This window comes from Canis aureus, chromosome 22 (assembly GCF_053574225.1).
Source record: "Canis aureus isolate CA01 chromosome 22, VMU_Caureus_v.1.0, whole genome shotgun sequence".
NCBI classification, from domain to species: domain Eukaryota; kingdom Metazoa; phylum Chordata; class Mammalia; order Carnivora; family Canidae; genus Canis; species Canis aureus.
The window spans coordinates 38,937,634-38,962,821 of NC_135632.1; the positions used below are offsets into that span (position 1 = coordinate 38,937,634).

General features: G+C 39.7%; 1 protein-coding gene across 4 annotated transcripts in view; it reads right to left on the reverse strand.

The window, feature by feature from the left end:
• GADL1 (glutamate decarboxylase like 1) overlaps positions 1–25,188 on the reverse strand; it is a 163,522-nt gene that overhangs the window by 97,822 nt on the left and 40,512 nt on the right. For all 4 annotated transcript variants that reach the window (XM_077865539.1, XM_077865540.1, XM_077865541.1 and 1 more), the window contains 7 exons: positions 23,275–23,381; positions 22,457–22,572; positions 16,014–16,093; positions 15,838–15,892; positions 10,993–11,109; positions 6,565–6,629; positions 6,210–6,291 (listed from right to left, as the gene is read on the reverse strand). In XM_077865539.1, the coding sequence (XP_077721665.1) occupies positions 6,210–6,291; positions 6,565–6,629; positions 10,993–11,109; positions 15,838–15,892; positions 16,014–16,093; positions 22,457–22,572; positions 23,275–23,381 (622 nt within the window). The remainder of the gene's footprint in view (positions 1–6,209; positions 6,292–6,564; positions 6,630–10,992; positions 11,110–15,837; positions 15,893–16,013; positions 16,094–22,456; positions 22,573–23,274; positions 23,382–25,188) is intronic.

Below are 25,188 nucleotides of genomic sequence, written 5' to 3' on the forward strand. Positions count from 1 at the left end.
GCCGACTTCCCACTGAACACGGAGCCTGACATGGGGCTCAATCTCATGACCCTGAGATCCTGACCTGAGCAGAAATCAAGAGTCGGATGCTTAACCAACTGAGCAACCCATGCACCCCTATGTAAGAGGTATTTTAGAAGGAAAATTAGGAAACAAGTATAAAAAAGCATCATGAAAGATGATAATGGTTCTTCAATGCATAGGAATTTATAATAAGGAAAGAATATAGGATATCCATGAAGATTTAGCCTCAAAGATGATAGCCAAATCTCTAATGGCCAAATATTAAAACGACCTAATTGAGTGCTTGCTTCAGCAGTACATATCCTGAAACAACCTAATTGGTCAGTGATAACAAGATGGTCAAGTTAATCATAATATGTCAAAATGATAGATTACTATGCAACTCTTACAATGTATAGAATGCATGTTGGTTAAACAAAAGGTATTTGATTAAATGAAGATAGCGGGGCACCAGGGTGGCTCAGTGGTTGAGCGTCTGCCTTTGGCTCAGGTCATGATCCCGGGGTCCTGGGATTGAGTTCCACATTGGGCTCCCTGCAGGGAGCCTGCTTCTCCCTCTGCCTTTGTCTCTGCCTCTCTCTCTCGGCGTCTCTTATGAATAAATAAAATCTTAAAAAAAAAATAAAAAAAACTAAAAATAAATGAAGACAGCGTGAAAGCAAAATATGGTATAATATGGTATAATTTTTTTAGATTAGGTATGTGCAAATATGTATACATTTAATGTCTATATACAGAAGACAATGTATAAAAGGGCCTCTTCAAGTGTCTGTATTCTGTTGCTTTTTTCTTCATTTTTCTCCTTATCTGAATTTTCTGATTCATCTATGATACATTTGAATTACTTCTGAAATGAACATATAAAAATGGACATAATAAACAAAATCCACAGGATCAACATAATCTTTCTAAAAAAAAAAACAACCAAAATTGTTCAAATTGTTCAGTGAAATTGTCCAGTGAAACTGGATGTCCCTGTGAGTTAATATCAGGTGATAATGGTCAGTAGAAATGGAAAGGAAAAATCTCTACTCAGAAAGTCATCTGATTAGCATGTTTCTCATTCTCATGTATCTGTTAGTTTTCTTTTCTTTTTCTTTTTTTGTTAGTTTTCTTTTAACTAAAAAGTCCTTCTAATAAACACTAAAAGTCAAAAAGCCAATATTGAGATTTTTTTTCCCTCTCTATGCAACTGATTCTTAGAATATATTGCCTTTTCTTTTAGATCAAAGCATCAAAATTGTCTTTGATCTGAAACAGCCATGTAGTGCCAGCATTTACATCTAAAGTCAACCTATTTTTAATCACAGTTTATTTTTTATAATCTGAGTTTCCTTTTCCCTATGAAGCATAGACGGTTAGTGATAGTACAACTCTGAGAGCAGCAGCTCTGCTTTGTTTGGGAAGTAGTCTTCTTTGCTAATACAGGACATTAAAAATGCAAACACCACTGCTAGTCAATCAGGAAAACAGCATTGTGAATGTCAGGGTTGTGAGGGTACAAATTAGGGAATTAGTTTTTCCCTTAACAGAAGTATATCAACTAAGTAATTTGCTTTCTTTTAACTAGAGATATCCCCTTCCATTAACTGGAGAAGTAAGTCCAAATTAAAAACCACTATTCATCAATTATTGCTTGGAGGCATGCTCAAGCCTTGTGTTAGGACCCAGGCAATAAAACTCATCAATTGCAGTTTTCATCATTGTTATCTCATAGCTCTCAAAAGGAATAAATTGGGGTAGGGGGAAAATTGGGAACTCCTAGTTATTGCTGACATGATGACAAATATTTCTGAGGTTTTTTCGTTTATTTAAAGCATTACATTTTTCAGTGAACTTTAATTTTGTCCCTGTTCACTGAATACTTGCTAAGCACTGCAAATACAGTGGCAAATATCATGCCATTATACCTATTCTTATACAGCTTATGTTCTAGAGGGAAGGAGATTTAATACACGAGAAATCATAATTACAGATGATGATGAGCACTTACTGGGATCTCTTCCTTAAGGAGATGACATTTAAGCTTCAACATAAAGGGTGACAGTCATACATACTCCTCATAATACTCATCCCTCAAGGAGTATTTCATTAGCGACACTGTTTCCTAATCCTCCTCCTCCCTCCCTGGCCATTCCAACCTCAACTTTCACAGATTCACAAGCTCCTCAGAACTAAGTTTATGCACTTTTCTCATCTCACTCCCAAGTTCCTCTTCTAGGACAATCCATTCCACTTCTAGGACCTCGAAAGACATCTACATTTCACCACCTCCCAACATAGTTTTCCAGCTCAGACCCCTTTTCCTAGCTCTGGGTCTACATGTCAACTGCCTATATGAAAACTTCACTTGAAGACTTCCTAGGAATCCCAAATTTAACGTAGCGGATGCTAAAATAAAGATATTTCACTCTCAAATATTCTCCTCCTCCAGCAGTCTTCATCTATCTACACACAAACATACATGCAGTTGCTGTATCACTAAGCAAGGAGTCAACTCTGACACTTGCTTCTTCCTCATCTCCCACATATAACTGGTAACTCAGCCCTGTCTAGTGAATAGTTAAGGTAGATCTTGAATTTCATCACATTTTCCCATCTCCCTTGCCATCAACTCTTGCTTGGAGACTATAAGCTTCTTACTCTTGCATCCATTCCTGCCCTCCTCCAATTCTTTGTCTTAAATGAAAAGCTTTTCAGATTACTCCCTGGTTTTAAAATTTAAATTCTTTCTTTGTTCTGAAGATCAAGTCTAAATGGTTGAAATGGTTGAAGACTCTGCATGTTCCATCCACTGCCTCATCTCATGTCTGTCTTAGCACTATTCTCTATGCTTCAGTTACAGTGGACTTTTTTCAGTTTCTAAAATGAAAAGGACCTTCCTTAGGTGCCTGGGTAGCTCAGTCATTTAAGCATCTGACTTTGGCTCAGGTCGTGATCTCAGGGACTGGGATTGAGGCCTGAGTCGAGCCGTGTTGGGCTCTGTACTCAGTGGAGAGTCTGCTTGTCACTCTGCACCTCCTCCCCACTTGTGAACACGTGCTCTCTCTCAAATAAATCCGGTCTTCTAAAAAAATAAAGAATAAAAAATGAAATGAAATGAAATGAAAAGAACCTTCCTTTCTTAAAAATTGCACATGTGCTGTTTCTTCCATGAAACATCTCAGGACTCGCTGCTATGTATTCTCTGAGTATTATACTCTTCTCTGTATCTGATAGGAGTGCATTTGGCTCCAAGAGACAGATTACCCAATGGAAGCAGTTTCAGCAATAAGGACATTTAATGACCTCATATCACAAAATGTTTGTAAGTAACCACTTCTAGGATTTGTGCAACATTTCAAAATCATTACTCAAGACCAAGACTTTTCCCCGTTCTGCTCTGCCATTCTGTGCATGTTCACCTTTTGATTTAGGTCATTGTCGTATGGTGACTAGGTGGCTATCAGAGTTCCACACATCAGGCTCTGACACAACTGCATTCAAGGTAGAAATAAGGGAAAAGATGCTCTCCTTTCGTATGTATCATCCCTAATTGCAAGTAAAACCTTGCTCAAGACCCTCATCATACTTCCTTTATACTATACTGACCATGTCATGTGGTGGCTCTTAGTGCAAGGGAGCCTAGTTAGATGGGTATCAGGAGGGAGAAGGGAAGGAGGTTGTAATGGCTGGAGAATATATGATCAACAGCAACTGACACATTCCTCGGACCACTTATCAAATTAATAATTAAAGAATTAATAGGAACATTTTGTTCATCGTCTCCTCTGTAAGATGATGCGCTCTTTGACTACAGGGAATGCGTCTGCTTCATGAGCCCAGAATTAGCACAGCACCTGGCCTACACAGGAAGTCAGTTAGTGTTGGTTAGTGATGAATGAATAAGTATGAAAGAGAACAGGGGCAGAAAATAGGTACAAAAGAGAGAGAAAATTACCAACGCAAAACTGCTTAAGCTTATTGTCACATCTCATCTCTCATGGCTCAGCTCTCCATTCCGTTTAATTTTAAAACAATCTTTTATTTAAAAAAATGGCAACTTTTAAAAGTGTTCAAACCTTTGCATAATGCATACCATTTTCCTAACTTCTTAATTCCTGCCATATGAATCGACATGGGTATTATTTTTATTAAGATCTGGAGCTGAATTCTTTTAAAAAAATAAAATAAAATTGTCACCCCTGTAATAGAGTTAGATGATCCAGAAAATTTTGAATTGCCTCAAGTACATAAATGCAAATCAATTCTTGGCTGAATCACTCAAATATCATTCGACAAGAGAAACATATAAAAGCTAGAAAGTTATTTAAAAGAGTAGTCATAAAATTTTTGGTCTGGATTTTCCACTCCTAAGAGCATCATACCAATAGATAAGGATGTCATTCAGATTGGCTTACTGGGAAGAAGGCAGATGTAGAATGCCTGGCACATAAAGGATGCTTGACATATTTTTGTTCTTATATCTAGAGCAAGGGAAAACCTGGGTTTATTCCTAACTCTGTCTTGTCCTAAATATGTAACTACGGGTAAGCTGAGGATGTTCCTTGGTTCACAAATGATATAGTAATCTTAAACTACCTTTCCATTATAAAATGAAGTCACAACCTAAAAAGTTAAATGCAAAAAACAAGTGGTGTTGAATATAAGCCAACCTGATAAAATATTAAGGAATATATTTGTATTTCCAAAAGTGTCTCTACCTCTAAATGCAGAATCTGTTCATAATTTCTGATGGATACCAAAGGGGAGGAAGAAATTTTTCTTTGTCCTAGGTTCTTCTAGCTGGACAAAGAATTAAATTTACATGAAGACAGATTAACAGGAAAAAAGACACCAAAGTTTTATGATATGCACATAGAGGACAAATAATGAAATTGAGACCTAAACAAATGACCAAAGCTGTTTTTATACATTTTAGACAATGAGACAATACATTTGTGAGGAATGGATAGGATAAAGAAAACAGATGTGTGAGTTTTAATTAGTAAGGAATTCTAAGTGTAGTTTGGGCTGAGGTAGTGGATTAATGAAAAAGTAACAGGTTTGTTTCTAGAGCTTTCTTGGCTTTAACGTTTCTGTCTCTGGTGGTAGGATGCCTTCTTACTTCTTAGTACAGGGAGGGTATTTTTCATGCAGGAGATTTGTGTCCTGCTTTCAGGAGGACAGAGCGGGCTTGAGTGTCCTTGCACTGGCTGATTCCCAAGTACCTTCAATTCAAAATAATCAGTATGCCACCGGGGTACATTTTGGGCGGTCTGCCCTTAGTCCTTATAGTATTCCATTTGGACATCTCAAAACACAAAGGGCTCTGACATACAAATGTCACAATTCATTTTTAAAGAGAGTTGTAACTATCTGCACATGCAAGACTAGGTTTTAATTTTAAATATGGTTTTCATTTGAAATAAAATTCCTTAAAAAGAGAAAATGACTTTAGCATTGGCAAAGGGAGTCCCCTAAGAAAAAAATGTAAACAGATGGCTGAGAAAGATCACCCACATGCTGCACACATATCTTGAGGAGGCATTTCTAAGAATGAAGTGGCACTTCCCAGCCTGGGCCACTTCCCACAAGAATCCTTATTTTACCCAGAAAAAACATAAGGTTTATACCTGTGGCCAGGAGGAAACTCAGCAACTCTTTACAATTGCCCCACCATGATCCAGACTAGTTTCCAACTCCCCGCAATGCTCCAAAAGAAGCTAATAAATCAGTGTTCAGTGATCAGTCCTGAACTAACATCTTCCTGTATAAATGTGCTGTTAAGCCCGAGCTAAGCATATTAGGCATTCAATTTAATGTATGACACACATCTGTTCCACTTTCTCAGCAAGCAGAAGTTTCATGCTAACTTAAATCCCAGACTTAATCAAGGAGAACAAAATCTTGGCAATGTTTAAAACTGAGGTTTAAAATATAATCCAAATGAGGGCAAGAGAGACCATTTTTCTGTAACTAATGAGATTATTGAATACCTAAATCTAATCTGAAAAATGACCTAAGCAGAAACACTAGATTTTTTTATCTGAGCCTATTTATTTTTCCTTTCTAGGCCACCAACATTCGCCGAAGACCTTCTTCTATATCTGTTCCGAAGCACCAAAATGTAAGCAAAAAATGAACCCTCTGCAAACACAGTGGTTTAACCCCCATCCAAGCCCAAAGGCCAGAAGAGAACTCACAGATTTGTCTTTTACAAGGAGAGCACAGCACTGAATCCCAGCCATCAGCATCTTGTGGGGGTTCCAGGCCACAGAGTCAGCTCTGTTATGTAAAACAAAAAGGGCATGTGAAGGAGGGAATTTAATTAGCTTCTACTGGCCAGAGGAATACTTTCCTTTAGGAGCATAAGCATTCAACACTCATAGCCAAGTCCTCAACAGGATTACTTGTTTGAGTTGTTTGGGAAGCTTGGAGTTTTAAAGTAAAACAATTACTTCGTCTCTTTGTCCGTTTCACATGTCACTTAAGTGTGCAAAATCCAGAGAGACTCCCTTGCCTAAACAAGAGGTGCTGGGCCCCAGAAAATGAATTTACCTGTGGATGCCATGCAGAAGCTTGCGGTGTTTTCTGGACATCAAAGCTGAGCCACCCCAAGAAGCCTGTTGAGATATTTATATAATCACAACAATGTTATTTCAATATTATTTGTTGGCCAGTCCGTTGTCATAGAAAACTCTGAGCGACAACCTTGAGGTGCCTTACTTAATACTTTGCTTTAAACCGAGATTAAGCAATGTATATTCCAAAAGCTTTTGCTTACTGGCTCTCACTCCAGCGGAGAGCAGAGCCTCATCACAATAGATGGCCTCCCGCAGGATTTAAATTCACACATCATAAGAAATTAGTATATTAACCTGTTGAGTTGTGTGTGGATAAAAAGTGATCCAGAAGACACAGTCCAACCCTTCTCTAATCTAGAATCTAAAATAGACAATATCTTTTGTTTTTATTTTTTTAGGCTCATTATTGAAGTATAGCTGTCATGCAATGTTAAATTAGTTTCAAGTGTACAACACAGTAATTTGACACTTCTATACAGTACTCCACACTCACCACGATAAGTGGAGTCCCCGTCTGTCACCATACATTGTTATTACAATATTATTGAGTATATTCCTTATGCCGTACTTTTGATCTGTGTGGTTTATTTATTTTATAACTGGAATTTTGTGCCTCTTGATCCCTTTCACCTATTTCAACCACCCTCTCCCCACCCACCTATATGGCAACCACCAGTTTGTTTTTTATATTTAAGAGTAAAATAGACCATATCCTTTGCAATGCTGGCATTGTCTCAGACACAACGGGCAAATGCTGGTAATGAAGCATGAGCTGAAGGCTGGCATTCCGAATAATAAATGTGGCTTATGCTTGACAGGGTGGTTAGAGGGGTACACAGGAACTCATGGCCAACTAGGAAGGGCTAGGTGGATCCTACTAATTAGATCTTTTTGGCCAAATAGCTTTCAGAAATAAGTGCAAATAAAAAAATGCAAGAGTGGAAGAAAGGAAGCCTGGGACTTAGGAAAGATGTCCCCTGGAGACTTATGCACTATGAACAAAGGACAAGATGGCTGAGAATAGGAAATGGAAGGAAACCTCACAGTCAGGAAGTCTGGAGGGAAGGGAGGGAGAATTACCATGAGTAATAAGGAAGTCAGTCTGGTCCCTGCAACTGAGCAGACTTCTAAGTGTTAATCTGTAGGACGAGAAAGGGTCATGGCTGTGAGGGAATATGAGGGGACCAGCTTGGGCCATGTTGAAAGCCTCCATAGTTATCAAAACCACACAACATTGCATTGGGAATGGAGACATTATTACCTCAAACTTTTAATGGAAAATCTAAGGCTCAGAGGTGGGAAGTGAATTGTGCAAGGTCTCACAGGCTCTAAGTATTAGATGTGGGAACCAAAGCCCATTCTTGCTTTAGGATAGCATCAAAGCTTAGGGTCAAATGGTAGAATACAGTGTGGGGAGCTGAGGGTGATGGAAGGAAGTGAGTCCAGGAGCTCACACACCATACTCCCACACCTTCTCATCTCCTGTAGCACCTTGGTCTCCTTTTCCTTCCTCAAAAGTAAACAAATGCTCCCTATCCTAATGAGCAGCATGGAATTTTTAAAATCATGTGAACTCTTTTGAGGCATTAGCTTCCCAGTTTAGAGGAACTTGCAGGGTCAGAAACAGCTCCTCCACAGACTTAGTCCTCAAAAGAGCTGACAGGAGAAGAACCTCACAGCCCTGAGGGCAGTGCCCTACTTCTATTTGCCTCACTTTCTGAATTCCTAACCCTCAACTTGCAAAAACAGCAAAACAATTACCTAAATGTTGAAGAAGTGTGGTTTTTCACCTCAGTGAGGGCCGTCATCTATCAAGCTAAGACTACCTGTTAGGTACCACACTTACCATCTTACTTAACGTTGTCCTCTTTAGTTCATTAGTTAAGAAATTAATAGTAAGACCAAACCACACAGGGAAGTAGAGGCAAGCCCCTGACTTTAAATACAGTGTTTACTACCTCCCTGAGACTTGGAACTAAGAGTGGGTGAGACATTTCAAGACGCTCTACTGGGAGCGGGAAGCTTTGCAGCAGCCACACAACTTCTGCTTTGGAGAAGTGTCAGACCAGCTGGGACTTCCTAGTCTAGCTGGTCCGGCTCTTCTAGTCTGAGGCAGAGGCTGAGGTAACATTTGCCCTCCTGAAGAAATAGAAAACTAAAGTTTTCCTTATGCAGTTGCATAAAGATGCATTGTAATTAACCAAATATAAGCCTATCAAAAGTAAGAGTCACCATTTTTTTGTGTACCACAAAGAAAGGGAAAAAAATGACCAACATACCAACTTCAGCTACCTTAATATGTAACAAAATCAGTGTATCTTAGAATTAATGAAATATGTTACATATGCAGGGCAACTCAATTTTATGAAACACCCAGGAGGATCAGCAACCATAATTACGTTAAAAAATAAAGTAGATGACAGTTTTTTTATATTTTAAAATATGTTAAAGAAAATTTTCAACAGGCCAAGATAACTACTGCAATTTTGTTAATTTTTATCTTTAAAATTAATAAACTATACATCATGTATGAAATTTCTTCAAGATAAGCTACATGCCCCTTTATCAAATTTTATCAACAGATTCAATACTATTATTATGACAATATAATGTAATATTTCATTATATCCAGCCTGTAATATTAAAACTTGAGCAAATATTATCTCAAAGTGAGAGCTAATTTCTTTACCAGGTGAGACATACAGTTGTCCAATTTTGTATAATACAACTAGATGCCTACTATGTGCAAATTGAATAATTTGTTTGGCTTAAACATTTCCTTATAAAAGTGTTTCCTTAAAAAATTCAACCTCTGTTTTTTTCTTTTTTTTTAGAAAATCTAAGGAGGTTCTCATTCATACATACAAGTCGCAATTCTCTCTGAGCCTCTCTTAAGTCTCTTAATCTCACTCCCAATTTAGAAACTGCTGTATTTGCTCTGCTTTACATAAACTATATAATTCATATTTGATGTTTCTTTTATGAGAATAGAATTTTTTTAAGTATAACTGCTGACATATTTGATTTTTCCCCCTTATTTCCATAGTCACAAAGTACTCATTTTATATTATCTTTTAGGACATAATGTATTATTATGCTGCGAAGTCTATAAAAATCAATAAGATAAAAGTTGAAATGTGAACAGATATAAATGCTACAATCCCATTTGAAGTCACAAATAATCTACCTGAAGAATTGCCACTGGCATACTAATAGAGCCTGTAACTCTAGTGAGCTTTATATCACAGCTGCTTTTACCAAGTATTAGCATATGCTTAATGAAGGCCTTGAGCTGCTGAAAAATTCTCTCTGTTATACAGACACTTTACTTTGAACGCATAAGATCATACAAACTATAAAACTATGTGTAGGTATATCCCCCAAATGCTGTTACCTTCCATTCAGAAAGTCAAAAAGAGCGTTTTTTTTTGTTTTGTTTTGTTTTGTTTTTAATGCTAAGGAGGATATGAATCACTCACTTACCAGAAGAAATTTCCCTACAGTGTCATCAGTAAGTTCAATAGTCTCCTCTATTTATTTGGTTGAATCAAACTAATTAACTCCCAGCTTTACAAAAAAAAAAAAGAAAGAAAGAAAGAAAGAAAGAAAGAAAGAAAGAAAGAAAGAAAGAAAGAAGAAAGAAAGAGAAAAGAAAAAGGGGAAAGCTCAATAAGCATTCATAACTGTCTGAATTCAGACTTTTAACCCTGGATTAGTAGAATTTGAAGAGTTACCTTTAATTAAGGAAAATTTTATCATGAACAACTCCAGGACTTACAAAATAAATTAGAAAAAAAAAGCCAATTCTTTACATCAGAAAATAATGAAGAATGTAAGTTATCTCAATTCTTCTCAAATAATTATCTATGATGGATCCAGATAAAATCTACTTTAATTATAGCATGAAATTATGTAATGCAGCTTTTTGCATTTTCCAGCTGATTGGAATCATGTAATGTCAGAGCTAGAAGATGTTTTACAGACCCCATCAGCCACTTCCCTCTTTGTAAATGAAAGCAAAGCCCCAATGGCCAGGGTTGCAATGAAGAAGAGGCTGACTGGAACCCAAAGGCAAAGCCTCTTGATTTTGTAGTTCAGTGTGTCCCTCACACCATACTGCCTCAATGACCGTAGAAGCAAGGGACCAAAGAGAATAGTTCATGAGAGAAGAGGAAATAAAATGGAATCCGAAAAACGAAACCAAACTTTACATCAAATCTGGCATCGTCTTCTTTATTACCTTATGGAAAATGACAGATTTATTTCTCCTAATTAGAAACACTACACTAAAACAAGAGGAGCTGGGGACCTCACGTCTAGTTTCTGAGAACACAAAACACTTCCTACCAAAGCTGCAAACAGACTGGAAAGTTAAACCGATTGTACATTCAAATGCACTTACGTCCACGTGAAGCCAGAGGCCATGCTTCTCACAGATGTCTGCTATTTCATCCAGAGGATCAAAGGCCCCCAACACAGTTGTACCAGATGTAGCACAGACCAGAAATGGAGCTGCTCCCTGTGAGGAGGACGCACATACAAGAACCATCACCATCACCACTAAGTTGGTCCTATAGTAGGTTGGTAAACATAATGCTTACACATCCAGTAATTTATCTGGTTGCCTTTGGAAGTTACCATTCAGACAGAGTGTTGTTCAGCTTCTCCAGAGTATGACCTCTAGTCATTTCCAAGAAGTCAAGGAAACTGAGACAGTGTTAGGACAAGTCCTTTGTCTCAGCTCCATATGCATTGTTAACTGTTTTTACTCTCATTTTCTTTGCGAAGGGTTTTCTGTTCTTTAGATTTCCCACATAGAAAGTGAATAACCTCCACGGCAATGGCCAACTGGCCTTCTTTGTGATTCCTACATCCTTTTAGGGGTGATTCACTGGCGCCCGTGTGCCAGCATTGCTAAGCCTCTGCGAAAGAAAAACAAGGACGATGGGAAAATAAACAGTTCCAGGTGCAAACCACGGAGGCCTGTCTGCCTGTCTCCTTATCAAGTGAGTGCAATTACAAAACAGTGTGATTAGGCACAAATTGGCATTAGAGAGGACAGAGTAAGCTCGTTGGGATACACTCTCCAAAATGGGTGCCCCATAAGGAATCCTTTAGAATGTGCTAGAAAAGAGAACCTGCATGACTCCTACCATGATTCTGCCTCTTCATACAACTGATGGTCGCATCTTGTAAAGTAAACGGGTGCCAGAGGGCACGGGCGATGGAGAAGGGAGACTGTGGAACACATGCAGAGCTGGATGGTAATTCTGGCCGAGCTAGCCTAGCACGTTGGCCCCATAAGGAACTTTATAGCAGCCAGATGCATTGCTCACCGTGGAAGCACCTCGGAGGGTGAATTTGCAGACAAAGGTAGGGGTGGGGAGAGCAATGAGAATCCTAAGACTTCAGAGCACTTGAGGAATAAGTGACAAGAACATTTCCCTGTCTATAAAGTCATTTTATCTCCATTTAGGATGGAGTCATTTTGTTTTCTTGGTTTTATCTTAAAGTGCAGTTGTTCTTGCAATATATTTTTATGTCCCATTTAATGTCAGGAGTTATGCCTTTTGAACCAGACTCCTGCCAATTTAGCTGGCCTTTGACAGAAAGAAGTTATTTCTCAGTGGAAAGTGGAGCAGAGCAAAGACACTGGCTCTACATTTTTAAATTGAGAGGCATAGGAAACAAAGCGATGGTACCCAATGAATTCATTTGCCATCTATGGAGATGGTTGTGACACATGGGATCCAGTCCACCTGAACCTGTTAGAACAGGACCAGTGGGTGATAGAGCCCATAAAGAACCATGGGCTTTGGGAATTTTTCCCTGTGCTCAACTACCAACAGATTGCATCTTTATCATGTCAGTGACCTAAACAAAATGAGACCAGATTCACATCAATCGTTAAAAGTAAGAGAAAAAAGTAATTTCCTGAAAACATTGAAGGTGTCTTTAATGTTTGGACTGTTCCTCATAAGCTATGTGACACCCTGACAGCTGTGAGAAGATACTTTTGCAAGCCATTACAGCCTATTAATGAGTTTTCCTCACCTTTTTAACAATCTAGCTATAAATATCAAGCCCAGAAATCAAACTTTTGCAATCTGGACTTAACCTTCCAATTTTTTTCTCCTTTCTCATATCTCCTGCTATTAATGAGAAGATTCAGTGTAAAGGGTATTGATTGTGTACTGCTGATGAGCTGTATTCCCTAAGAAAGTTTGTCACTTGAAACACTCAACAAAAATACTTTCAAATATTCAGTGGTTATAGGAGTCTGATCTTTTCATGAGAACTATAGAACCTCTGACACTTCTGTGGTTTTCACCATCTTTGTAATGGCATCAAGTAAAGGTCACTGCTCAACAGATTTTTAATGGGTTGTGGTGGGCCAGGGAACTGAATCCCAGAAAAAAAATTGATGTGCCATCCCCAAATCTGTAACAATATGAGTTCAAAGTTTAAAACAATAAAGCTAGGTCTGAAGCTACTGAAAACAAACAAAACTAATCACCAAGTATTATCTCCGAATGGATACAAGATTTGTCCTTGGTGAATCCAGGCTCAAGTTTTAACTAACTTGAAAGAAAACTGAGGAGACATACCAACTCTCACCCCATGGCCCTACTTTTAAATATGCCTAAAGCAATTTTCACGTTTTCAAAACTTCTCTTCTCAAATTCTCAACTTTAGGATATGTCAGTTTCATGTACTTTCACAGTCAAAACAAACAAAAATTTGAACAATGAAAATAACAATGACTGCAGTGGAATAAAATCCATCAAATATCCTAGTTTATCCCTAATGATTCTAAAAAAGAAAAATTGTTTCGGCTATCTTTAGGGGATGCTAGGCAACTAACTCACTATTCTGAAAACTCATAAACGAGAGAGAAGAATCATACATTTATCCTGCCCTGGATGTGCAAATGGTTTCCTTAGGGAAACAAAATGGGAATGAGGAAAGGTTTTTCTTTACGGTAGTGAGCCTACCAATAAATAAAGGAGAAACAAGAGAACAGGTTAGAAGAACATCACCTGATGAAATAATGGGTCTAAACAATGATCACCAATGGCAGCAAAATTCATGAGGTGAGAGGCTGATGCAGAGCTTTGTAATAGATGGATCCGTAATACCAGAACCCATGGATCAACATTAGCACAAAAAGAGACTGGAGATGTGTTCTCATTGAAGGACAAAACGCCACCTCTAAAGCCTTCCTGGTAAAAGTTCAAATCTGAATTTCACTAAGTCTCAAGATCTCACTGCCAAATTACAGAAAATATAGAGAACAGATGGACTGTACTGGGGAGGGAGCACTTAGATCCTCCAATTCTTGATGTCATCTCCAAAATCCACAACCTGGAAAACTCTACAGGATAAAGGACTTGGTTTCTTCAACAGATCAATTGCTGGGAGAGAAAAAAGGAGGAGGGAGAAGCTACAGATTAGAAAAGATTGGTATGATGAATCAACCAAATGCAACATATGGACCTTGAATCCTTATTCAAACGAGCCAACTATTAAAAAAGTGCAATAGGAAAAATTTTAATATAGAATGAAAATTTGATGATACTAAGAAACTGTTTCCTGTAATGGTGTGTGGGTTTTCTTTTTTTAATAAAGAGAGAATACATACCTTTTGCAGATATACTGAACTATTTATAGATGAAATGGCATGATGTGTGAGATCTGCTTCAAACTAATCTAATGATGGTGGGAGGGGATAGGGTTTAGACAGAACAGAGCAGAAACAGAACAGAGCATAATAAGCTCACAGATGTTGAAGTTGCATGATGGGTATAAAGAGGCTCATTATATTAGTTCTTATATATTTGAAATTTCCCATAATGAAAAGTTTATGATTAAAGAAAGAAAGAGAGAAAAAGAGAGGGGGAAGGGAAGCAGGAAGGAATCATATGAACCATACAAAAAGCATAATCAATATTCTCCCCCCAACAAGCACTAATGACATAAACAAAGTTCTCTTTGATAGGAACTTCTGTAGAAGATATAACTAGGGGGGAGAAAAAAGATAAAATTAGAACACAATATCCATGGTTCACAGCAGAACAAACAAGTTGTAATAAAGAATTTTACCCAAGAGTGAATGAAATCTGATAATCTGTCTCACCAGACAGCTTTCAAGTCCCCTTGTCATTGGAATTAAAAAAAGAACAAAGATAAATATAGATCTAAGGACACACAGCTGAAGCCGGTACACCTGTAAAAAGGCAGAATTTTTAAGTACAGAATTTCAAACCAAATATAGCGAACAAGCATGCCTTGGTGATAAGGTTATTTTCATGAAAATTTAAAAAAATATAAAGAGTAAAATAACAGAAATGCATTAAACAAAAAAGTAAAAATTAAAGAGCCTGTCGTCCTTAGAGTGTGAAATCCTGTAAAGAAGAAATATACTTCTATCTCAGCTCAAACCTGGGCTTTTCAGTTTCCAGCAGTTTCCCACTCAACTCTGCTGCTACCTACTGGAAACTTTTGGCTGAGGCTCCAACTACGGGGAGAGCTGTGGTGGGATGGGAGGGAAGCGGTGAAGCAGGTGCACCTAATCCAACCGGCTTTTGGCCCAAGAAGCAGGATGGCTGCCACCAAGGCACCGGTGCACCTACAAAGCAGGGGTCAGGGCCAGCCTCGCCTGGAGCCTAGCAGGTAAGCAGGACAAGGCCTCACCTTCTCCACCAATGAGCACATCAGCTTTACTATATTGTGGAAGCTAAGAAAGAAAGGACACCTGCCAGAGCTAAAATACCAGACCCAGACGTAATACAGTGTGATGGTCTCCGTGATGGGCTTTGGGTGGAAGCAACCTGGGAGGTGAGATTGATCAGGAAATCCAAATCATTCTGAATGCGACCCAGGCAGGATTGGTCTGGCCTCCAGAATCCTCAGTCACTAGTTAGGTAGGAGGGTGGATGCAGGGGCCCTGCTGGCGAGGCTGGGCTCATCTTTTAAGGCTAATTCTAGGCAAGAATCCGGGATATGGTGATGTCAGTGTTTTAACAGGCTCCAGCCACCTGGGAATGAGAACATCTGAGAAACTGCACAGAACATGGAGAGCCAAGCACCTGGAAATAGAACATCTGTAAATGAGTTTCCCTATTTTAATTCTAACAAGCTCTCTTCTCTCTCCCACACACAGAAACAGGTCTGACTGCTTGTGTTCCCTCCCTCATACCCAGACACAGCCTACGTTTCCTTTGCCTTTTTTTTCTCCCGCTCTCACCTCTTTGCTGGCTTGCCAGATTTGCTTCTCCAGTTCTGCAGGTATCATTTTACCTCTAGGAGACACAGATTGGAGACGTTCAGTTATGTTTAGTCGTGAGCAGACATTGGGACTGCTTTTTAAAAAGTATGCATTCCCCCTCCGCCCACCAGGCTTCCGGATCCTGTCCCCATTACCTTCCATCTGTTTCCACAAAGCAAACATTCTCTGTACCGATCCCAAGAAAGGAGGCTGCTTTCTTCATAGAGTAATGACACTAAATTAAAAGGGTTGAGGGGGGAAAGGAAAACATGAATGCATAACATGAGAAAACTACTGCTTGTTAACCTAAAGTCATATGAAAAAAAAATAAAGTCATATGATTGAGCCCAATCTTTGCAACATTATCACATAAGAGAAAAAGAAAGTAATGATTCACACGAGCTCTGTGAGATAGTGGTTAAAAACCCTGACTTTGGTTGGGATGAGGGAAATCAGGATTTAATTCCAAGCTCTCCCAGTTACAGCTATGGAATCTTGAGGAAACAGCGTATGCTTTCCAAGCCTCAGTTTGCTCACTTAAAGGGGATGTGTCAGTGCCTAATTCATCTGCTTTTTGTAGAATTAAATGAGCTAATATATGTAAAGGACTTAGCACAGAGCCTATCCTAGGAAACAAGTTTGGTCACTGGAGGCTTTCCTTTTTCCAAAAGGTTGAGAGAAGTTGCTCTCGATGCTGCCAATAAGATGCAGCCAATAAGACTCAATATTGACGGAAACAATCTAGTCCACTGCCAACTCAAAACCTTCTGAAGAGTGAGCAAGACTCTGCTTCAAAAATTGCAATCGCAAACCACAGAGGAATTGAAAGATTTTCAAGAGCCAACGGGAGCCAACGGTGAGTTATAAATGCTGATCAAACACTTGACCAATCTTGTTTAAAATTGAATGTAAGATTGAAATTAGACACATAGGGCGGCCCAGGTGGCTCAGCGGTTTAGCGCCACCTTCAGCCCAGGGCCTGATCCTGGAGCCCCAGGATCGAGTTCCACATCCGGCTCCCTGCATGGAGCCTGCTTCTCCCTCTGCCTGTGTCTCTGCCTCTCTCTCTCTCACTCTCTGTGGCTCTTGTGAATAAATAAATAAAATCTTTAAAACAAACAAACAAAAAGAAATGAGACACATAGGAATGTGGCTAAAATCATAATAACAAAAAGTAATAATAATTTATGGACACCTCACTTTATGCAGCCTTGGCATGCATGAAGCTAATAGGAGGATCTAGAATTAGGTCTGGTCTATTTCTTATTGGAAATGGTAGTATAGGCTTTAGATTGTTGGGTCTTTTTTCCCCCTGCTACATAAAGCCTATAAAATAATTAGCATTCAAACATTGGAGATGTCACTCTTTATACATTAGTGTGGACAGGTGGTCAATTAATTCTTTTTCGTGCCAGAAAAATGAAGGTGCTAAAGGACATTATTGTACCAAAAACCCTTAGTAATTTAATTTGTAGGTATGAATACATTAAAAGAGTAGTCATGCCTTCACACTTAACTTGATATATTACCCCAAATGTGGTAATTTTTTTCTTCTTTTGTCAAGAGAGTTTTATTGGAAGCTCTTTTTTTTAACTCTGTAAAAATAAATGCAGAAGTAACACCATCAGGAGAAATGAAACCATCCTAAATAATTAATTTCCAAGTATCAAATAGGACACGGCCAAATGCCTGTAGGATGCATTTATTTCAAATTGTTACAGGAACGTATGCATATTGAAGAGTAATAATGTAGACGAAAATGTAATTAATTCTCTACTTGCGACATCAGCCCACCATAGCTAGGGTGACATAACCAAGGTGAATTATTTCTCACAAGAGATTTGGGCTCTGGCAACCAACTATTGATCTCATAATGAATAAATAGTAGCCTATCCCCTTGGCATCTGCCAATAAGGAAAATCACATTGCTTTGCCCTGAAAAACAGCCAGGTGTCCCCATCCAATGTGTCTATTGAATTAAAAAACTGGTAATCTGAAGAAAAGCTTCAGTGGAGCTATCTTTGGCTACCTCAGGGCAAAGTAGAGTCCAATGTCAATCTCAAGTGGATAGGGACAGATAAAATAAAAGTCTGCAAAACCAAAGTATAAACATCTGAAGGCATCAGAGGAGGAAAAGAGCCCTGGAAGTGCAGAGGAAGAAGAAGAAGAAGAAGAAGAAGAAGAAGAAGAAGAAGAAGAAGAAGAAGAAGAAGAAGAAGAAGAAAGGAGAAGGAGAAGGAGAAGGAGAAGGAGGAGAAGGAGAAGACAATGACGACAGAGGCAATGCTTCAGACACGCTGAGTACTTTCAAGGAAGGGAAAACCCTAGAAGGCCAGAGTTCAGAAGTAACCACTGCCTTTAAAAACAAAAATATTTGCTCCCGTCTCTGGTGAAAGGTAAGTCAGTCATTCGTTCTAATATCCCATCTCCCTCCCCCCCGCAACCCCACCCAGGTTTCATTCATCTACAGAAGACACAAAAATCCCAGGGCATTTATTTCTATAATGATACAACAGCAAGTGCTCTCCGAAAGACAGAAGTGCCCTGGCATTTGCCTTTCTGATTCCAACAAGGATTTTTTTATTGTGACCTTGGGTTTCTCAAGGAACTGCTGCTTTCCCTTCCACAGGTTGTATGCTGGACACTCAGGATCCTTCTAGTGCTGACTAGTCTGGTGCTCAAATGAGCTGCAGGTGGTGGGGAAACCGGGGGTCTGTGAATGTCATACATTGGGGAATGGAGAAAAGCAATGCAGTATAGGGACCTCTCCAACACATAGCTGGTTCAATTCCTAGAGCAGAGTCGCAATTCAGATGGGCTTCTCTTATGCTCAGCCTGACGTCCTAGGAAGCATCTGCTGGCCTGTGGAGAATGCTTGCAATAGCATCCAAACTCCTGTCAGACTCACCTAGACTGAATAGGGTGAGTGAATGAGGTACGTGAGGAACCATGACCAGGAGAAGTGTACCCTGGTCTCTCGCCCCACCCAAGCCTCCATCCTGCTAGACAGGAAGTAGGCTGATTGCTGGCTGGCTGGGAGGTAAGGGTTTCTCTTCTCCCCTCACTTGTTAGTAACAGGCAATCATTACTTATGCCAATTCCCCGAATGACTTGAATTATAAACCTATGATTTCCATAAACTCAAGGAAGTCATATCTAACTGCTAATCAAGCCACAGATTTATTACTTTTATTGCTTTTCTCCAAAAGTCCCTTCACTTTAGTTCCTACTCAGTCTGGGGGCATCTACTGTGGGTACACTTGACAGAGCAGGGGTTCTATCATGATGTTCCAGGTCTTGGCCAAGAGTGAACTTACAATCAAAACCTCAAATATGCAAATATACCTCCAGTGGTGAGTGCATATACCCTGCATTCGATGATACAAGACAAGGATGGAATGGTTACCCTCACGCCTAAAAGCAAACAAGGGAGGTATAGCAAAAAGAGTGACATAGGGTTTAAACCCTTTGAGGAAACACAACCTTCTTTTTTTTTTTTTTTTCACAACCTTCTTTAATACTTTTTTTTTAACCAATGAAATGGTTTGTTGTAATAAGTGGTGAAGGTGATCACCAAAATAGGAGCTAAAATGATGCAAATGCTATGATTTTAGTCTCTTTGGCAGAGTAGGGAAAGGAAGGAGCAACAAGGTAGAGTCTGGATGAATGGGGTGAAAATCTGTATTTGGAACTATAGTGTGTTCAGAGATACGGAGTTTTACTGTGGAATTCGCATTGTTATGAGCCCAGTGCTTAGCAAAAAATTACCTTCAAAATTCCTGTGTTTACTCCCTAACCCCCAATACAATTGGATTAGGTTGGGATGAGGTCATGAGGGCAAGACTCTCATGATTCCTGGCCTTATAGGGAGAGAAGGCAGGGACCTCTCCTTCTGTCCACCAGCACAAGCCAAGGAAAGATCACATGAGCACACGGTGGTCCACAAACCAGGAAGCGGGATCTCACCAGACACCACGTCTACCATCACCTTGACCTTGGACTTCCCAGCCTCCAGAACCGTGAGGAATAAATGTTGTTTGTTTATGCCAGCTGGTCTATGATATTTTGTTATAGCAGCCTGAGTAAACTAAGATGTCTATCTAGTTCTTGGTTTTTCTGGCTCCATTTTCAGCTGGCATGTTAGCCACAGCACATTTTACCTCTTTTTGCTAAAATATCTCCACTGGAGATTTAAAGAAAAACAATAGTTCTGTTTTCCCAACTGCATGAGGTTTCAATTTCTTTTCACTCCCAATCTGGCCAGCTACACCTGTGTCACTGATCTGTCCCATGCATAATCTTTATTCTAGGCTTCCATAGACTTCCTTCCCCTTTTCTGGAGCAAGTATTCCAGAAAGGAGCTCTAGTATGTTTTAAACCAGAGAATGAAGAAGGCAAAAGTGAAAGCACTGAGCTGATAGCAGAGGCCCTACCAAATCAGCTTTCACAGGCATGGAAATAGCAATTCAAAAGAAGGAACTTTGCATTTCTGATATGCTGGCTTCCACCAATGGAAATGCTCGTTTGGAACCCAGAGAAGGAAACTCAACTCTATAATAATTTCAAAGAACCAAGTGTTTTTCCCTAGATGTCTACATTCCCAAACACTCTGCTTGCTACAGAAGAAGCTTTCATGAAGAAGGGCCTTGAGTGGCTGAGTTAAGAATCTCAGATTAGATGATTCCTTCTAGACGCCTCCCACAGCCAGCGCCCACTTAGCACTTGGCACTGAACTAACCAGGGCAAAGGGAAGCCAGGGCAGGTAGAAGACATGGGAGGTGGCCAGGTTTTCTCCCACTGCCTAGCACTTACTCCACAATATACTGCTTCTGCAATAACAAAGTAACTCCTGCTCTTCTAGGGAAATAACAGATACAGAAAGGCCCAACTGGAAATAACAGAGAACTTTTAGATGCTGCCTGTGTTTCACAGGAGTTCCTGGATTATCACAGAAGGTACAGAAGCTCAACTCTTACTGCCAGGAGGCCAGGAAGAAGCAATGGTGGGTTGGACAGAGCCACCCACTGGAATCGCACAAGAAGAGAAAAGGGAAAAAAAAAAAATCTCTTTTAGTTAAGACTGCCCTTCAGCTGTGCTCATCTATTCTACCCATATTACTATAGCTAGGTAATTCTCCTCCTAGTAGTAAAACTAGCTAACATTTTTGTGTATCTATAATGTGCCAGATGCTGCTTTACATGCATTAACTCATTCAGTCTCTGCAACAACCCACTTAGCCGTGACTACTAAGCTCATGTGGCTGCTGCGTTGCTATGATGGTCCCAAATTGTTCACTTCTCCCTGTATCCATGCCCTTTGCAAGGTGACTTTGCAGCAAGTCTCCTCAAGAGAAAGAGTCTGGGGGGATCCCTGGGTGGCTCAGCGGTTGAGCGCCTGTCTTCGACCTAGGGCGTGATCCTGGAGACCTGGGATCGAGTCCCACATCGGGCTCCCTGTATGGAGCCTGCTTCTCCCTCTGCTTGTGTCTCTGCCATTCTCTCTTTCTCTGTGTCTTTCATTAATAAATAAATAAAATCTTAAAAAAAAAAGAGAGAGAGAGAGATAAAGTCTGTTTCCAACTTCTTAGATCTGGGCTCCTTGACATCACTTACTTCACTAAGAAAATGAGGTAGAAATGACAATGAGCCAGTTCTAAGCCTAGACTCAAGAGGCCTGGTAGGTTTCCATGCTGTTTGTCCCCTGGATCCCTGTCATCACCACACACCTGGACTAGCCTGTTGGAGGATGAGATACACGGAGCAGAGAGAACTCCCTGAAATCATCTCTGTAAGCCTAGTCCCAGATCAGCCAGCGGATGGCACCCCTCAGATACATAATGGAGCCCAGCCAAGAGCTGCAGAAGGATCCTGGCTGTCCCAAGACTCATAAGCAATGATATCTAGCTATAGTTCTACACCACTGGGCTTTGGGATAATTCGTTAGATACACCAGTTAACTGATGATTATTTTAACAAATTAGGAAATGGAAGCACAGAGGATTTCATCAACTTACCCAAGGTCATTCAGATAGTAGTGGAGTAGTAGTGGAGACAAGAATTGAAGGCAAGCAGCCTAGCTCGAAGCCACAATCAGACCGCCTACTTTGGTGGAGGGTAAAAGGACATATTGTGGCATGGAATCATGTGTGTGGGGGGGGAGGGGTAATATTCACTGTTTCTGAATATCTCCCTTTCCTCTTGAAAAGCCTTTGTGTTAGCCATTCAAAGTAATCAGTTATACAAGGCAATGTGAGTCTTCTGACAGCGCTGAGTGATCATCTATGTTCTAATAAATAGGACACTCAGAGAAGAGATTCACAGAAAGAGATAACACTTTCAAATTGAATGTTCTCTTTTCTCAAAGAAAAATGTCATAGACTCTAAATTTTAAATAAAGGTGATGTACAAAACTGAGTGGCCAGGGGTTACAGTATCAAAACCATCAGAATTTCCTTGGAAATGAAATATGGTGTTATACTCAGGCATATTAGTCACACATGGATAGGACCAAAGTGTATCAGAAGCCCTCCCACACACACACACACAAACCCCCTTAAATAATGCATTATCTAGATCTGATATCAAAAATAATTTTTTACCTCTGCGGATGTGAAAAGGATTAATCTTGGCAACCCAGACAGCCCCTTTTCCTTAATATCAGGACAATATTTGTATCTAGCTAAATTCATTGCATACATATTGGACACCGAGCCACCTACAAAAAACAAAATTGAAATGACATATTTAGAGCGTGAAATTATAGCTCCCTAAAGGCTGACCACAGGGGAAGACATGAAAGGCTACAGCTGCTCTAGTCTAATGTCATATCCCCCCAGGAACCATCTGAGCACCATGCCCCACCCATGACTCTTGCACACTTCCTGACCCCCAACTGCAGCAATTTCCAATCTCAGCGAAGACCAAAGTTTGGGTCTATTCTCTCATTCCAGAGCTTTTCCAAACTAAAAGTTTCAATCTATGGGCAAGGGCCAGTACCCAAGTCTTCACAGTTAACAATTTGTCCCCTGACCAATAAAATGACAATACATGCTCATCTGTGTCCCAAGAAAGGACTGTAGGATGAACAACATGTGATTCAGAAACCTTCTCAAGTAAAATTGATTAAAAACCTTGTAGCCCTTCCCAATTTCCAGCAATAGATAATTTCATTTGTTAGGTATAAGTCCTAAATTGTAGACATCTCATTGGCTTAACATTTATGTCGGTTGTTGAGCATGTATGCAAAATGTTGTCTCTCCAGAGAAAGGAACAAGCTAGATTTTCAACAAATAGCATTATTTTTATCTGACTTTTTTGGAATGTGCAAATCTTCAAGGAGTTGTTCCTCATATAACACATGAATAAATGTTTAGGTGTTTGCAGTGGAAGGGAGATGGCAATAACTAGCTGTACTTACCTGGGTTAAATATTCCATCCCCTTCTTTCCAGCCAATAAATTCAATCATTTTCTTCAGAACCGCTTCTTCCACTAACAGAAACACTGGGGACACCTCATACGTATAACTAGATAGATATAAAAAACACTTCACTTCTATGACTAGAGTCAAACCATCCCTTTGGGGTCCCAAGAAATGTACATAGAGTTTTATTCAACCAAGTGGCTATGGAAGTACAGGTAGAGTTTTTGGAAATTTATCCAATTGGAAATAGAGAAATGTGCAGTCAGTGATGGTGCTGGTCATGGTTTGATAACTGCAATTAGCTGGCATGATGGCCAATAGCTGGCTGGTGGCCTTAGGGATACGCAAGCTACTTCAGCAATCATAATTTACAGGAACCCTTCAGTTCCCTTGAGAGAGATAAAAGCAGTGCATCTAGATTTCTTAATATTAGTCATGAGCAGTGACCGTTTCATTCTTTGGATACTGCTTTGTGTGCTGTTAAAGAAAAACCATTATTGGGTGTCTGGGTGGCTCAGCTAGTTAAGTGTCTGCCTTTGGCTCAGGTCATGATCTCGGGATCTTGAGATTGAGCCCTGTGTCAGGCTCCCTGCTCAGTGGGGAGTCTGCTTCTCTCTCTCTCCCTCTACCCCTCTCCCCAGCTTGTGTGCGCTCTCTCTCTCTCTGTCAAATAAATAAATAAATAAATAAATAAATAAATAAATAAATAAATAAATTCTTAAAAAAAACTATTGTCATGGCAACTAGGTTTTCTTAGGTTACTACCATGAGTACTCTAGCAATCAGCTCTGGTTATTCTACAGAGAAACTACTCATCCTGAGCTAGGGTTTTCTCTACTACATGACTGTGTTTCCACAAATGGGAAGTGCTCTGTGGGATTTCTCTTATCATGTGATGATTTTATTGCAGAGGACTACCCAAATCCCCTGTCACTGAAGGCTTTGTTTCTCCAGGCTGGACTGCTGTTGTCAGAGAACACTAATTTAGCCCTTTTGGGAATTGCCTCAGGGGCATGGAGCCATCTTTCCCAAGGTCACAACCTTTCCTCTTATAATTGGTCTAGCTGGAGGTATAAAGGCCTGGCCATATAGCCCCAACTCCAGACTGCTCTTAAGGGCCACTGTAACTCCAGAGACCACCATGAAGTCAGCCAATCTGTCTGTCTCTGCCCACTCCTGCTGCCTTCCCCCCATCACTCATGCTGATCCCAAGGGCATTCTTAATAAACACCCTGCTCACTAAACTCCATTTAGAGAAGATTCCCAGGGAACCCCACCTGGGAGGGTTACCATGCTTTGTTTCATAATATTTGAGCTTCTTCTTTCTCCAGATAACTTGAGGGTGACTAAATTATCTATAATTTCCTTCTCTAACAATTAGGCCATTACATTAAAGTGTATCTAAACAAATGTGTACTCCAAATATGTAAGCTAGCCAGATACACTTAAATTTACAGTCACAGAATTTAATGCAAATATTTTAACACCCTGAAGGGAAAACTTTGGAAACAAGGGGAAACAAAAGCACAAAATGATATAAAACAAAACAACAGAACACCTACTATGTGTCACCTTCCTACTTCCCTACATGCCAAGCACTCTACAGACATCATGTCATTTTGCAAACAATCCAGGTTCTATTTTCAACCATGCTAGGAAGCCAGTTCACACATATCAAAAGTGTGGGGAAAAAGTATATATGTTTATGTGCACCTACAACTATAAATGAAATAATCATTCACTTTTTAAAAAAATTAATATTAAGCCTGCCTTAAAAACTGTAGGCTCAACTGTAAACCTGGGGATAGCCATGGAGGTGGAGAAGAGGACAATATGGAATGCTCTCGCGGCTTGCTCACATTTTCAGTGGATTGTTCAGCTTAGCAACAATTTAATACTTTGCAAACCAC